The 14,976-nt window shown below is 35.4% G+C and overlaps 4 protein-coding genes across 6 annotated transcripts; 1 reads left to right on the top strand and 3 right to left on the bottom strand.

Moving 5' to 3' along the window:
* Positions 1-325: 325 nt before the first annotated feature.
* Positions 326-3,707, top strand: LOC122599681. Of its 2 annotated transcripts, none has more exons than XM_043772228.1 (2): positions 326-504; positions 2,679-3,707. In XM_043772228.1, exons 1-2 carry the CDS (start codon positions 411-413, stop codon positions 3,515-3,517), a joined length of 933 nt encoding a protein of 310 aa, XP_043628163.1. In that variant the 5' UTR covers positions 326-410; the 3' UTR covers positions 3,518-3,707. The 2 variants fall into 2 exon arrangements, with proteins under 2 accessions (XP_043628163.1, XP_043628162.1); XM_043772227.1 differs by having other exon boundaries at positions 2,676-3,707.
* A 794-nt stretch (positions 3,708-4,501) lies between these two features.
* On the bottom strand, positions 4,502-6,830 carry LOC122599680 (probable polyamine transporter At1g31830). Of its 2 annotated transcripts, XM_043772226.1 has the most exons (2): positions 6,666-6,830; positions 4,502-6,124 (listed from the first exon to the last, which is right to left on the bottom strand). In XM_043772226.1, the coding sequence occupies exons 1-2, from the start codon at positions 6,666-6,668 to the stop codon at positions 4,679-4,681; spliced, it is 1,449 nt and encodes a 482-aa protein (XP_043628161.1). In that variant the 5' UTR covers positions 6,669-6,830; the 3' UTR covers positions 4,502-4,678. The 2 variants fall into 2 exon arrangements, with proteins under 2 accessions (XP_043628161.1, XP_043628159.1); XM_043772224.1 differs by lacking the exon at positions 6,666-6,830 and having other exon boundaries at positions 4,502-6,130.
* Positions 6,831-8,516: 1,686 nt separating this feature from the next.
* LOC122600484 (probable protein kinase At2g41970) lies at positions 8,517-10,865 on the bottom strand. Its single transcript, XM_043773204.1, has 5 exons — positions 10,267-10,865; positions 9,936-10,185; positions 9,729-9,861; positions 9,516-9,602; positions 8,517-8,992 (listed from the first exon to the last, which is right to left on the bottom strand). The coding sequence occupies exons 1-5, from the start codon at positions 10,397-10,399 to the stop codon at positions 8,873-8,875; spliced, it is 723 nt and encodes a 240-aa protein (XP_043629139.1). The 5' UTR covers positions 10,400-10,865; the 3' UTR covers positions 8,517-8,872.
* Positions 10,866-11,826: 961 nt separating this feature from the next.
* LOC122601692 (receptor-like protein kinase FERONIA) lies at positions 11,827-14,282 on the bottom strand. Its single transcript, XM_043774433.1, has 2 exons — positions 13,193-14,282; positions 11,827-12,143 (listed from the first exon to the last, which is right to left on the bottom strand). The coding sequence occupies exons 1-2, from the start codon at positions 14,280-14,282 to the stop codon at positions 11,827-11,829; spliced, it is 1,407 nt and encodes a 468-aa protein (XP_043630368.1).
* Positions 14,283-14,976: the final 694 nt, after the last annotated feature.

The raw sequence follows: 14,976 nt of genomic DNA, 5'->3' as shown, positions 1-14,976 counted from the left end.
TGTATGAGATGGGAGAAATAAAAAAAAGTTTTACATGATTGGTTATCCCAACCACTAACCTCCCAATGATAATGGATAATGAGTCCCACCTAATGGTATATTGGCAGATGATGAATGGTATATTTGTAGTCCTCTAATATTAAACTTAAAGACATAAAAGAAAGAAAGAAGAAAAAAATTTGTTTTCGTTCTGTTTATTTACATAATTACATAATAATACAGATAACTCAAATAATAAGCTTCTGGAGGACTGTTTCTGTATATAAACAAATTTTAAGTGAAAAACTCTCACTACAAGAATAAACAAGGGTATTAAACCAGTAAAATTATATCTTACTGTAAGTCTGTAAGTATATTTCATTTCAAACAAAATCAGAAACCCTAATAATTTCAGGCTCAAATTCAATCCAATGCTTTTCCAACGCATCATTTCTCGTATTCCAGGTCGAAGCACTCTTTCCGGCCACCCTCATCGGTTCTTCTCCCGGAATATTCTTCCGGCCGGTAAGTTCTCCCAAATCTCACAAAAAATTGTAATGTTTTCTGGCAGATTTATATTTATATGAAAACTTCTATTTCATCCTAAAAATCCATATTTATACAATGCTGGACTGTGTATCTATAGGTTTATATAATTTTTAGTTATTTTGATTTAGGGTTTATGCTACAGTCTACTTGATTTATACTTAAGTTGATTTAGGGATGATCTGTAATAAAAAGGGTTAATTAAGATAAGGCCCTTAAACTAATTAAATCTTGATTGTGCTTCATAGAAACTTGTTTGTGGATTAGAAGTATTAGTTTTTGCATTGGAAAACTGGAAAAAGTCGGGTTTTTGCATCGAAAAAGCAATTTTTTTTTCTCGGTGATTTGTTTTTTTCATCACATTTTCCTAGCAGAAATGCTTTGCAAAGTTATGAATTTTACTAACATTAGAATCGTATAATATTGTACCGTAAAAAAAGTTTGCGAATTTTTGTGGGTACACTTTTGTGCAAGCACGATTATGAACAGGGAAAAAGCAGAAAAATAAATAAATAGATCCAAGTGAGAAGAGAGTGGAATAATAGAAATGGATGGATAATGGATTTAAAGGAAATCAAGAATGTCGGTGCTACTTCTAAGTTTTAGGAATCTTTGGGTTATAATGAAATGAGCTTGGAAGGGCTTTCTGGGCTCAATCCGAAAGAAAGTTGTGCTCTTGAGCACCATGGTTAGTGTTTTTGGGATAAGTCGCCCTAGTGGGAGGGATTTGGAATGCCAATCTTATTTCAAAATTTGGTTATCTTAAAGTAGAGAATTAAGGCATGATGTAGAAGAGTTAACGGCGACAAAGATGTGGTTAACTGGCGTTGTTGTACTATTTCGGCATGATAGTTAAATCAATAGGCTTTGTTACTTTTTGTATCTCATGAAAGTTGTAGCTTTTCTTTTTGGATCTATCGCAAATTGTGAAATCTCTTTTAGGGAAGTTGTGTTAAAATTACTTGGTTCAAAAGTTTGTATTCACAAGGTATTTGTATAGGAATATATATCAAGTCTTAGTTTATGGGTAGCACTGTAGCAGTATATTTATCTACCAACTAATAACTAATAACCCATATGTAGTCGTTGCAAGTGCCAAGTAACGTAATGATTAGACTTGAGATGCTAAAAATGTAACTTAAGTTTAAAAGATACAATTTGATGACCTTAATCGTTTTTAGAGAACACATTGTACGTTTACTTGACTGTGTTGTATAAATAGTATGACTTAAAACTAGGGTTACCTTTCCTAGCATGGTTATGAAACAGAAGGAGTTTTTCATGAACATACAAAAAGTTATATGCATGATTTATGGGTTGATTTCATAGTTGTCAAAGGCGAGCACCTCTTGCGCCTAGGCGCGCAAGGCCCAACCTTAACGCCTGAAACCCTAGGCCTATGGCCCAATAAATGTATGATGTACACTTATTCATTTAATTCAACCCTTTGTTCCACATAAATAAATCATGTATATTATAGTGATATCACAACAGAATCTTTGTTCCAAAATCACTTGGTATATATCATTATCATCAATATCATCATTCATCATACTATTCTTTATGTAACTAAAAGGTAAGTTTTCTTCTATTTTTATATTATTAAAACTCTTCTGCTATTTTATATACCCTCTTTAGCTGAAAGTTTCTTCATTATCATTTGTTAGAGACACTGAAATTTTATATACTCTTCCTTGCTTTTTTTTCCGACTCTCGACTAGGCCCCATATAGGGCCATTGCGCTTTGAGTTCGCTTTCGCCTTTGACAACTATGGTTGATTTGGGTTATGTTTAATTTGAAGCTGGTCAAAGCCATTGCTAAGCTATAAAAGGGAACTGGTTAACTTGGTTGGATAGGTTAAAAGGGTTTAAGGTTGCCAGAAATTTATCCACAATTCATACAATCTGTTGAATCGTTTTTATTCAAATATTTGGTAAAATAGTTTCTTTTAATCATAACCAAGTCATTATTATAGGAAAATGAAATGTGGACAAGTAATGTTTGCAGGTCAACCAAACCCGAAAACCTGAACCTGTTTTGTCTTATAAGCCAAGTCACCCATCTGGTCACCACTATTTATGATTGATTTGTTCCTTTTTTTCCCCTTTCCTTCTCTTTTGAATAACATGGTATGTTTTTGCTGGATCAGTAGAGAACAATGGAAGTCCAGCTCATGTTCTTCATAATGCTTTGCCAAGTTTCTTGGGAAGAGTTGGTTTTGCACAAGCAAATTCAGTTCCTAGTTCATTGAAGTTCACAAGTTCTATACATTCTGTGGGTCCGAAGGAGTTTGAGAGAGACATGGACAATGGACCCATTGTTACTGAGAAGAATACTGGATTCTTGGAAGGTTTAAGTAGAAGAATAGAAGATGTAAATAAGTCACAACCACCTGTGATCACTCCGCAGAACCCTGGATTCTTTGAGGGTTTAAGCAGGAGATTTGTTGACATGGATAGGACCCGCGCCCCCACTGAAACGGGACGCGATGTCAGACCTTTTGGTAGGTATTTTGGCTCACCTGAATCTGGTAGGAACATGAATTTTGTAAGAGGAATCATTAAAGATAATCCAAATGAAAATTACCGGTCTGGGACAGAGCAAAATGCAGACATCGTTCATATTAAAATAATGCGAAACAACACGTTTGTTACGGTGACAGATTCTAAGGGGAACAAGAAAATGGGAGCATCTACTGGATCATTATCTGGAGCTAAAACAAAAAAGGAAGATAAAATAAAAGTTACAAATAAATATTCTGCTGAAGCAACTGCTGAACACGTAGGACGTGTTGCTAGAAGTATGGGATTGAAGTCGGTGGTAATGAAGGTGAATGGGTTTACATTTTTCAAAAGGAAGAAGTTGGCGATTTTGAGTTTTAGAGATGGATACACCAACTCAAGATCTGACAAAAATCCTATTGTGTATATTGAAGACACAACACGTAAACCTCATAATGGATGCCGACTCAGGAAGCAAAGACGTGTTTAAGACTTGTAGTCATGATTTTGTGCCTATGTTAAGTGCTTGTTATGCTTTTGTAAGGTTGCCTCTTTCTGGCAAGTGTTTTCTATAAGAGATTGTAGTCTTGGATATTTATACAAGTAGCAGTCCATAAATTCTTGTCGAATGGATCATCAAATTGAATAACATTTGCAATATCATTTGCTTGATTGCGTTACACGTCTGTATTGTATTTTCCCACAATTGTGATAAAGTTGTAGTTGGTGTCGGTAGGGACTAAACATGACTTGAGCCCATACTCAATTGAGTGCAAATATGAGCTTGATTTCATTCAAAATTTTTGGTCTTTTTTAGTTTCATTTCTGTGTTAATATGCAGATAGGTTGTGTTTTATTTTTAGTTGACTTGGAACAAGTTTGGTTGAATATAGTGGACACCATCAAGCCAATTAGGCTTTTACTGTTTCAACATGGCTGAGTAGTATCAGGTGCCAAAACAGCCTGGTTACAAGTTAAATTGGATCATGTTTTTAGAAAAGATATATTGATTGTTTACGCATAGATGTCCATATTTGTTATGGTAACTAGATATGTATTTGTATTTGTCATGTACTCATGTTCTGCTGGTATACCACTCCTGGTGTGCCCAAATTGTTCTATGTTGTAGACCCAACACGTAAAACCTCATATAATGGATGCCGATTCAGGAAGCAAAGGCGTGTTTAAGACTTGTTAGTCATGATTTTGTGCCTATGTGAAGTGCTTGTTATGCTTTTGTTAGGTTGCCTCTTTTTGGTAAGTATTTTCTACAAGAGGTTGTAGCCTTTGATATTTATACTAGCATCCATAACTTCTTGTCGAATGGATCATCAACATGAATAACATTTGCAATATGATTTGGTTGATTGTTGTACACGTATGTATTTTAAGCTCCCATGACTGATAAAATTGTAGGTGGTGTCGGTAGGGTTTAAACATGATTTGAGCTTAAACTCAATTGAGTGCAAATATGAACTTGATTCCGTTCAAATTCTTGGGTCTTTTTTAGTTTCATTTCTGCATTAATATGCAGAAAATTCAAAGTCAAATACAAAAAAGACAGTTCTCATCATACAACAAGATATAAACAAGATCAAAACAAAAATTCTACTCTATCCAATCCACCAGGCTGACAAACATGGTAATGCTTCTAATACTCCAAAGTCTCACTATTCATCTGAGCATTATGAAGGTCTGGAAGATCTGCACAAGTAGAGAACTTGACCCATCGTTTCTTCTCTATGTACTTCAAAAACGGCTGCAAAACAAGCCCAATAAGTATAGCCACACAACTTAAAATCCTGACCTTAACCGTAGATAGATACAAAACCACGAAAATCAATATAGTTGGAGGAACACAAATAAGAACCGAACCAACCGTTCCCACCGGTATCTTATAAGGTCGGGCTGCAACTGGATACTTCATTCTTAACCTTACAAAAGCTATAAACTCCAAAATCATACCAAAACAATATAGGAAATTTTCTGCAGCTACAATTTCTTGAAACGATAACTGTGAAAGTAAAATTACACCAAAAGATGAAAATAAGATCCCGACAGACGGGGTCCCATAACGAGATCTTTTAGCAAAAAACTCCGGGAGCATTCCGCGTTCAGCCATACCGAGAAGTTGAAACGAGTCACTGCTCATCTCGGCTATAAACATTCCCATGTTTGACATGGCGGCACCTGCCTGCACCCACCATCTCAACCACACACCGCCAATGATTTTTGCTATTTCAGAAAAATAACCGTCAGTCCAAAGGCCACGCTGGAGAGGGACGGCCCCGATCCCAACAAGGAGCGGGAAAAAGTAACCAAAAACAACAAAGATTAAAGCATAGAATAAAGCTTTCGGGAGTGTCTTCTTTGGGTTATCCACCTCACCGGCTAGTGTACTTATCGAATCCCAATAGTTTAAATTCCAAAAAAGGGTATTTAAGTATATGTTCCAATCCACCGTATGTGAGTCAAACACCAGCCATCTTGAAGGCTCAATTTTAGGAATCGAAATGAGACCCATAACTATAAATGGGAGAATTGAAAACACACCTAAAGCAACAGCAACCCACCCTACGATTGCCATACCTCTGAAGTTCATGTATGTTAAGGCAATAGTCAGAGCTATTACCGCCAAGATTCGTGGATACCCTTCACCTAAGGCCAAATAATCAAGAAACAGAACAGGGTATAATGCATTATCAATGACACCACTAAGCCATTTCATCCAACCTTGTTGAAACCCCCAGTACGGACCTAAAGCAGATGATACCCAGACAACGTAACCACCGTCTTCTGGGAACATAGTGCCCATTTCAGCAGTTATTAAAGCTTCAGGGACACTCCATATAAATGGAAACACTAAGAACCCTACAAGTGCTAAAAGAGGGCCAGCTGCTTTCACACTGTCCTCAATACCAAAAGGTCCCCCGGATACCTCGTAGAATATGAGAAAAATGAGAGGCAAAATCGAGATTTTGTTGATAGTGTTACTGGTATTATCTCTAGGAGAATGCACTTCGTTAATCCCCGAATATTCCACGTTGCTCCCTCCCATCGGAATGGATATTTGTCTATTACCAGTGTTCCTCAATTTCTGCATTGTAGTAACGAAAAATTGGTAAAATCACAAAAAGGGCAAGAGACAAGAACTTGACAAGGCTATATAGTTACAGTTAACAAATGAGCTGACTCCGGTTATGTATTATCTCTAATGAGTCAAACAGATACTATAAAAGAAAATTCCAAAAGTGTCAAACATGTCGAATTCAGCCAAAGTGAGTTTCAACTTACAAATCCATAAAACCTCCCAAGTCATTATATTAATATATTTAAATGGCTCCACATAACATGATGGGATTACCATTTTGACATATCTTAGCAAAGCTTACTTTTTCTTGCTATTCAGCTCGAGCCGATAGCCTTAAATAAGCAATAATAACTTCAACTTGAACCATTACTAAAAAACTGAAAATCCAACAATAATAATAAACCTATATATAATAATGTAAAAAGTTGACATCAATCAAAAAATTTGAGAAGGAAAAAAAGGATGCATTTTACTAATTTTCTTTTTTCCGAACCTAAAAAAGATAAGAAAGATAGAGCAGATGGATGATGATGAAGTAACAACGAACCATTAAACAAATTCGTGAAGATGGTCTACTTTATTGATTAGCTTCCCAGGTGATGATGATGTGTCATTGTCGTCGGTCGAATCGGGAGACTTACTTTGACACGGGCAACTCTTAGCCGGGTGTTTTCTTTGACTTGCTGGGTTTATTAGCTTTTTTCAGATGGAGGTTGTTTCTGGTCTGTTTTTAACTTTTTCTTTTTTTAACTAGATGGAGGTTGTTTATTGGATTTAGTACGGTTGAAAATTTTTTATAACCCGCATTTTGAAAACAGGTATCAGAAGTCAGTACCTACATTTTTAAGTATATTGTTGTTCCGAATTCATTTTAGGTTACCGAATTCATTTTAAAAAACTATTTTGTTATTCCGAATTCACGAAAGTTGTGTTTTTTAGATGTTCTCGACTATGATGCACCGAAACTTCAAACAGGTTGCCGTACCTGTTTCGGAAACTTCATGGGAACCGAAACTCGTACGAAACGTTTCCTTCAAGTTTCCATATATACCGAAACATTTCTGTGAAACTTCTATACCATATCTAATTAATATTGAGGTTTCAATGAGCTTTTTCTATTCCAAAAACGATTGTCATCTTGCGACTATGCATACCCCAAACACAAACCAACTACATTATACAATTGAGATTACCATCCAACTTTTTCTATTCCAAAATTGATTGGTAAAAATTTAATTGTGATCACCGGTCACCATCAAACATATATTATAAAATTATACGTATATAATTATACATAATCTCACAAGTCTCAAGTCTCTCTCCATATAAAATCAATATATTTTTTATTTTAAAAATTTTTCATTGCCGTATCTGTATCTTAAATTTTTTAATTTTGCGGTTTCCCGTTCCCGTATCGTTCCCGTGCCATTTTGCGGTATCCGTTTCGGTGCTACATAGGTCAATCACTAATTCATTTTAGTTTTAAAAACTTGTATACTTTTAGACTTACAGTAGCTTATGGTTTCTTTGGTTTAACTTCTATAAAGGGTTGACAGAAAGTGCTGGCAGGTTAACCCTACCTGCCTTGTTTTGTCGTTTATTAGTAACTATTTTGGCCAGAACAAATTACCCATGCACCACTCACTTTTGTCATTTTCTTAATCTTTACCAAATGAAATGTTAGGCTCTCTGTGCTATAATGAGTTGACAATTTTTTTGAATCAGGCTGGTGACTCTACACCAGAGGAGCTAGCAAATGCCACTCAGGTTCAAGGTCCAGTATTGCCTATACCCAGAGAGAAGCCTGCTGTTGAACTTGTGAAAGTTACTGAAGAGATGAAGTCATTTGGTGCTTACTCTAAGCTACGTGTTGAGAGAACAAAACGTCACTTGGGTAAAAGGCTGAAGAGGGCTGCAGAGGCAGAGAAGGAAGAAAAGAAATAGGCCCTGTCTTGGTTTCAATGTTTGTTTTGATTACCTACTTGTTTGAAACTATTTTGAACTCTACTTTCTTTAGAGATGGTGTGTTAGCTCATGTTATAAACTTTTTTGAGTTCACTCTTTTGATCTCATTCTGATTACATTGCTTCCATCAATGTATTAAGGTTTGTCTTGTATTTTCAAGTTCAAGGAGTGATTGGGTGAAATCTAATGCAATATGCAAATGGCATGTTATACTAGGATGAGCAAGATTAGTAAAAATACTTGAATTAACCCATTACCGGACTTATGGATTTTTTGGTTTCACTATTGGTTTTTAGTTTGGGTCCTCCTTTGTACCGATCACTCGATCAGTTCAGTTAAACCAAAATTGAAACCGACTTTCCATGAGTGTACGTATGGACGGTTTGTTTCTATGGTGGTGCTTGCAATATATGAACGTCCGTATAAAGCCATATACACTGAAAAAGTTACATATATATTAAAAAGATAATAATCACATATATGTAGCTTTGATGTATAACCCAGGAACTATGTATGGCAATGAGTATCAGACAACTTTTGGATGGTCATCACTTGAGACTTGAGAGTGTGTAACAATATTCGAATTCGTATTGCTTTCAGTTCATGGGGTCTCTGAGCTCCAAAACCGTCTCTTGTTTTTAACCAGTTCCACTACTCGGATCGTTATCTCACCAAATTAACTAGCATTTTGGTTCTTGCAATGCAAGTCTTGATTGAAGGTGGGGAAGAAATCAGACAATGCTGGTCACTGAAAACTGTTTGTGCTTGCTGGTCAAACGCTTACTAGGGCTAAGACTTGGAGGCAGCTGGTTTTGAGTTGAGAAGTGGCTGCATTGCCTTGACCACGATCCCCATACTTGCCCGGAATTCTGCTTCATATTGGAGACACAGTGCTGCTATTGCTGCAAACTGAGATTGGAGAAAAAGATAAACACATTCCGTAAATGTGACAAAATTAGTGGGCTGGGTTTGGGTAATGGGTTTGGAATGAAATGATTCATCTTTAGTACTAGAAAATTGGGACAAGCCGGGTCATGTTGGCCCACAAACACTTTTTTTCTTCATCTTCTTCTTTTAGAAATATATCTTTTAGAGTTATAGTCATTAATGAACTACTGTAATAATTATTAAATAACTATAATGTTACAATACTACTACGACTACTACTAATAATAATAATTTAGACCTTAGGCCAAAACAGTTGAGTAGCCTTTTATGGAAAAAACAGACTTTGCATTACTTTCAATCTTGTTAGGCTAGTTTTCCTTGTAGCTAAATGTTTTCCTTTTTTGACATGGGACACAAACCCAAATTATCCCACTTTTAAGTAAATAGGCCATAATTGCCATCGATAAGATCCATTCTTAGTACTATGCAGACAGGAACCATAAAAATGAGAACAAATGAAGGGAGGTATAGACATGAAGTGGACCTTCACAACTGCCTTTGGAGGGTAATCATCGTTTAATCTGGGATCGACACACTGCTTTACTCTGTCCTTGCTCAATCTTGGAATTGCCTGTTACAAGCAGATCAAACTCCATTTAATCTGTGACATGTCTACGAGTAATTCAAATCAGAAAGTCAAATGCCAACTCTTGTTGGAACTGAAGAAATTAAGTGAATTGTGGGTAGCAAGACAGACCCATGTAATAAGACTTTGTTGTCCTCTAGGCATTGTGTTATCAACAGGTTTCCTTCCTGTCAAGAGTTCTAAAAGAACAACGCCAAAGCTGAAGACATCAGTCTTCCGAGATAGCTGTCCTACAATAACGTCCCTATACGAAAAACATGAGCATTAATATTGTCACACTGAACAAAAGAACCAAAACCGTATGATACCAAGACTTACTCAGGAGCAAGGTAACCAAAAGTTTGCAACACCTTTGGTGAAGACAAATTTCTCAAGTTGATATCGGCTATTTTGGATTCAAAATCATCAAACACAAGGACATTGCTTGACCTTACATCACCATGAACAATTGAAGGCTGAACCTTTTCATGTAGATACTCAAGGCCTCTTGCTGCACCATAAGCAACTTTTACTCTCTGGTCCCAATTCAGAACCAGACCAGGTTCATCACCTTCACCACCTCGTCTCCCTAAACCAAACCATGAGACTTTAGAATCTCAAGTAGAAAAAAAGGCTACAAAGTTATACATTACTCTTGTGGTTTGGTTACCATGTAATATATCATGCAAACAACCCATGGTTGCATATTGATATATCAAGATTCGATTTTCTTTCTCCAAGCAATAACCACACAATTGATAAAAATACTCGTCCTTAAGTCTTGAAATCATGGATAACTGCATTTTATGAAGGTGAACTACAAATAAGCCATATATATAGTGGATATCATCAGTACTGTGGCAATACTCAACCTTTGGGTATTGCCCCTTTCACACACCGGGGATTCAGTATATACATTTAATAAACTTCAGGAGGCAAAATGGAAAAATTTATCTTGACAAATCTGTATTACAGATCATTTGGGTGGTGTTGTTTTACACCTAAATTGAGTGAAAGCCCTCTCAAACTGTAATTTTCTAATCAATTAAAAATTGCTTGAAAATGTATCTAAATACTATAGCCTGGAATCAATAGTATGTATCTAACTCCGACTCTCCAAGTGTTGCTATTATGTGTATGTACAAAACTCTAAATCTTGCTTGAATCCAGTGGTGTTTTGCTGCGTGTCAACTTATAATGTATGTCAAAGTGGCACCTTATACAGATGTCACAATAGCAAATACCACTAGATATCTAAAAGGGATAATGTCTACAGGCTAAACTTTTTCACTTTCCTTAACCGGTTGACATTCCACAAAGGACATCCAATTATCTTATTGTTTTCTTTTAGGCCACTAATTTATTATATAACGCTTATAGATCATCTAAATTTATCACTTTTTCCATTTACATCAATTTATATTAAAACTACAAAAGAAAAAAATAAAAATGACAACTATGTCCCTTCATTATACATAACAAATATACACCGAAATACCAATTATGCCATTTCATTATGCATTTGAATATTATATCTTTAATATAGGTCTTTATATTAATCTTCATCAACACATTCTTTATTTTTCTTAACTCATTATGTATATGAACTTATTAAGTAAAATGCCACACCACACATAACAAATAATATATATACAAATCCCATGAAAATGAATTATATACATACCGTATAAATATGGTTATAAAACACGATCAAGACAACAATCATGTGCCATAAGCATGCTTAGTTAATATTGCATCAACAAGCTAGTCCATGCATAAAAAGACACTTATAATAAAAATGCACACTATCATGTATAGTATCAAAGGTGGAAACAAGTAAACAATAAAATAATAATATAGGAGAAAATATATTTATCCTTACCGTTGCATTATGCCTCTAATAACGAAAGGTATCGATGAAGATGAACACACATGATAATAATTTTAAACCTTTATCATCTAGTAAACACAAAAACATAAGAAAACCCTAACATTTTTTGTAACTATTTTATCACATTTAAAGCGTAAATTTATTTGAGGGTATAATAGTCTTGCTATATTATAAGGTTATTATTTTCATAACAAGTAGTTTTAACTATAACTTTTATAAATGAAATAAAGTACTATTTTAACCGGCCTATAAGTCCTTTATAATACATTAGTGGCCTGAAGAAAAACAATAATTAAATTTTTAAGTGGCCTTTGTAGTTATTATCCCATATCTAAAATGTCAATCATTGCTAATTGGAAACATTTTATGTAGGATAGATAATGATGAAAATCTTCTCACTTTTTCTATAAATTCAGACTCAGCATCCGTTAAAGAGCTAGTATTGAACTTTTTTATGATCACCTCTTTCCCATTGCTTAGTTTTCCATGGAAAACCTGATAACAATCTAAATTTTCTTCAATCAAACACTCTGTTCCAAAATTACCCGTGATCTTATTTAGCTCGTCCAATGATAACGATGGTGATTCAATTGTCAAATATGAGTAAGGAACCTCAGTTTTTGGAGCTCCAATGGTCCTTGGCTCTCTCACACTAGCTACATCATCACAATTATATTAAATTCCATATGGTAATCATTAATATATATCCATGTACCTCCCTTTTGAGCATATAGAACGTGTAATGTTTGTAATGTTTCATTTACTAATTATAGAAATTAAGGATATGCATGTGTAGAATATGTTATATATGCATATTCCTCAAGCAAAAAATAGTATATGCATTTAGATTTATGTTTTGTATAGCTACCCAATCCGATCGACCTGATATAGACCTTTTATCGACTCCAGTGGGTTAAGGACCTACATGGTTTTGTATAATACTACATTCGATGACCGCCTCAAACTTTTAAAAACCTCAAATTATTGGGTGGTCAATTGGGGTGGTTGTACAGGACCAACAAATTTCAAGGCATATAAATCTTCAATACATATGTACTATGTTTATATAGTAATCAACAAAAGGCCCAATAAATTATGAATGTTTTCTAGTTGATTTGGGAACAAAGGAAATGCCCAAACTCAAATAGAACTTCGTGACACTGTAGCAACGCCTGAAAAAAGGCTACGGCTTCAGTCACTTTCTCGTTTTATTCTATTTTTATCCCAGATAAAGATTCTCTAAAGGTAGAATAACTTTATAAGTAAAGTTAAGGGAATCCTGACCATTGGATTAAAATCAATGGTTAAGATTCAAAGATGACTTCTTAATTTTAACCATTGATTTTAATCCAATAGTTGAAATCCCTCAACTTTGCCTATAAAGTTTATTTGAACTTTAGAGGATCTTTAGAGGATCTTAATCCTTTTATCCCATAGGTAGGTAGCACACTATATATATTAAAGAAAACCTTTCTTTTTGAAACCCTCTTGTAACACTTCAATTGGCTTAATAAGTTTTTTAACGCATACCATTTCTATAAGTATTGATAGCCTCATTCGATATCTCTGATTATTTGCCATTTTATGGGGCCTATATTGTTGGCACAAGATGGCCCTGGTTATGTATGTATCTGTATTCATACGTGTAACTATGGCCTAACTGATTAAAAAGAATCTGCACACATAAATGGGTAGACTAGAGTACCTGAATTTTCAGCACGAGAGATTGGGGTACCTAAGTTTTCACCAGGGGAGTTAGAGGGAAACACATCAAATATTCTTCCAAATATCTTGCCTGGAGCTTGCAACCAGTTATTGGTTTTTTGTTGTGACAACAATACAGATTGAGTCAGTAGAGATTCAAGACTAAAAACAACCTCGGTCATGGTAGGGCGTTGATTTGGACGATTATTCAAGCATCTTTCAGCTATCCGAGCAAACCCTCTTAAACATTTTGGAGATATCTCACTTCGTATACCCGGATGAACTATTTGCTTTAAGTTCCCTTCTTTAATTGAGTCTTGTATCCATGTTGCTAGGCCACATTCAAAAGTCTCATCCAATGGTCGCTTTTGACACAACACTTCAAACAACACCACCCCAAATGCATACACATCAGACTTCCTTGTCAACCTTCCCGTGGCAAAATAGTTTGGATCAATATACCCAAAAGTGCCTTTAACAAGTGTGTTGACGTAAGTTGATGGTTTATTTATTGGACCTATTTTAGCCAACCCAAAATCAGAAATCTTTGCCGTCCAACTTTCATGTAACAAAATATTAGAGCTCTTGACATCCCTATGTATAACACCAACCTTAGTACCTGTACCAGTGTGAAGGTAGTCTAAGCCACGGGCCGCACCTATGCAAATCTTGAGTCGCTCAATCCAAGAAAGGGGGGTATCGAGTTTATGTAGACGATCTTCAAGTGTTCCGTAAGGCATGTATTCATACACAAGGATCATTTCTTTTTCATAATTACAATAACCAACTAAAGACACCAAATAAGCGTGACGCAACTTGGAAAGCATTTCAACTTCTGCCCAGAACTCTGTTGCCCCTTGGTTTGATATCAAATCCAACCTTTTGATTGCAACATCAACATGGGATGTTCCTATCCTAATATTGCCTTTGTATACTTTCCCAAAACCACCTTTCCCAACTACTAATGATTCATTAAAATTTTCTGTTGCTAACAGGATTTCGTCAAACTCGAACCGGCAACATGTTTGTGACAATCCAGCAGAGGAAGTGGATGCTTCAGACCCTTTTCCATTGTCACCATTGGGTATCATGATTATTGGTCAACGGAACGTACAATATCCAAATTCTTTACCTTATATAATCATGGAAGGATGGTAGTTTCCTTTTAACAACTGGACAACTTCCTGGAAATAGATCAGATGGACCCCTCCATTATTAGTAATTAGAAAATTCATAAACTTTTCACACAACTTTTGGTCATAACTTCAATACATTATACTTAATATTCAATCTTCAAGTCAAACCATGCTTTTGTGGTGATTCGTGCGATTAGAAAACACGTACATGAACAAGAGTACGCTATACAATAATTAAACTAAAAATCTTTGTTTTTTTAGAATCCGTTACTATGGTTTTCTTTTTTCAGAAAATGAAATGTGAAAAAATGAAGCTGAAACATGTTAGTACTCGTATGTTTTATTATTTGTATATAAGAGTCTAACGATTTATAATCATTGAAGTGGTTAATGCATAGGACGGAGATTCCTCACCTCTAGCCGGGAGGCAAGTTACCTCATGTTAGAGTAATCTTGATCTTTAGATAAAAATCAAATGCTAAGATTTATAAATGATCATTGAATCCTAACCTTCGATCTTTTTTAAGGGCAAGATTATTCCAACTTGACTCAAGTTGGGGCATTAACTTTAGGGAATCCCGCCCTCCCCCCTCCCCCCCCCCCCCTAGGGGTGTTCGTGGTTTGGTTTTTACCCGGTTAAACCGTGAAC

This window comes from Erigeron canadensis, chromosome 5 (assembly GCF_010389155.1).
Source record: "Erigeron canadensis isolate Cc75 chromosome 5, C_canadensis_v1, whole genome shotgun sequence".
In the NCBI taxonomy this organism is placed as follows: domain Eukaryota; kingdom Viridiplantae; phylum Streptophyta; class Magnoliopsida; order Asterales; family Asteraceae; genus Erigeron; species Erigeron canadensis.
This window is presented reverse-complemented; position numbering and strand designations above follow the sequence as displayed.

Excerpts from the sequence above, each read along its gene's own strand:
- LOC122599681 (XM_043772227.1), top strand. The coding sequence starts at position 411 with ATGCTTTTCCAACGCATCATTTCTCGTATTCCAGGTCGAAGCACTCTT. Across the intron at positions 505-2,675 it reads CCGGAATATTCTTCCGGCCG|TAGAGAACAATGGAAGTCCA; the intron begins GTAAGTTCTCCC and ends TTGCTGGATCAG.
- LOC122600484 (XM_043773204.1), bottom strand. The coding sequence starts at position 10,399 with ATGCAGTTATCCATGATTTCAAGACTTAAGGACGAGTATTTTTATCAA. Across the intron at positions 9,603-9,728 it reads AACAAAGTCTTATTACATGG|GCAATTCCAAGATTGAGCAA; the intron begins GTCTGTCTTGCT and ends TGCTTGTAACAG. Across the intron at positions 8,993-9,515 it reads CTCCAAAGGCAGTTGTGAAG|TTTGCAGCAATAGCAGCACT; the intron begins GTCCACTTCATG and ends CTCCAATCTCAG.
- LOC122601692 (XM_043774433.1), bottom strand. The coding sequence starts at position 14,282 with ATGATACCCAATGGTGACAATGGAAAAGGGTCTGAAGCATCCACTTCC. Across the intron at positions 12,144-13,192 it reads CTCTCGTGCTGAAAATTCAG|CTAGTGTGAGAGAGCCAAGG; the intron begins GTACTCTAGTCT and ends GTGATGATGTAG.
- LOC122599680 (XM_043772224.1), bottom strand. The coding sequence starts at position 6,130 with ATGCAGAAATTGAGGAACACTGGTAATAGACAAATATCCATTCCGATG.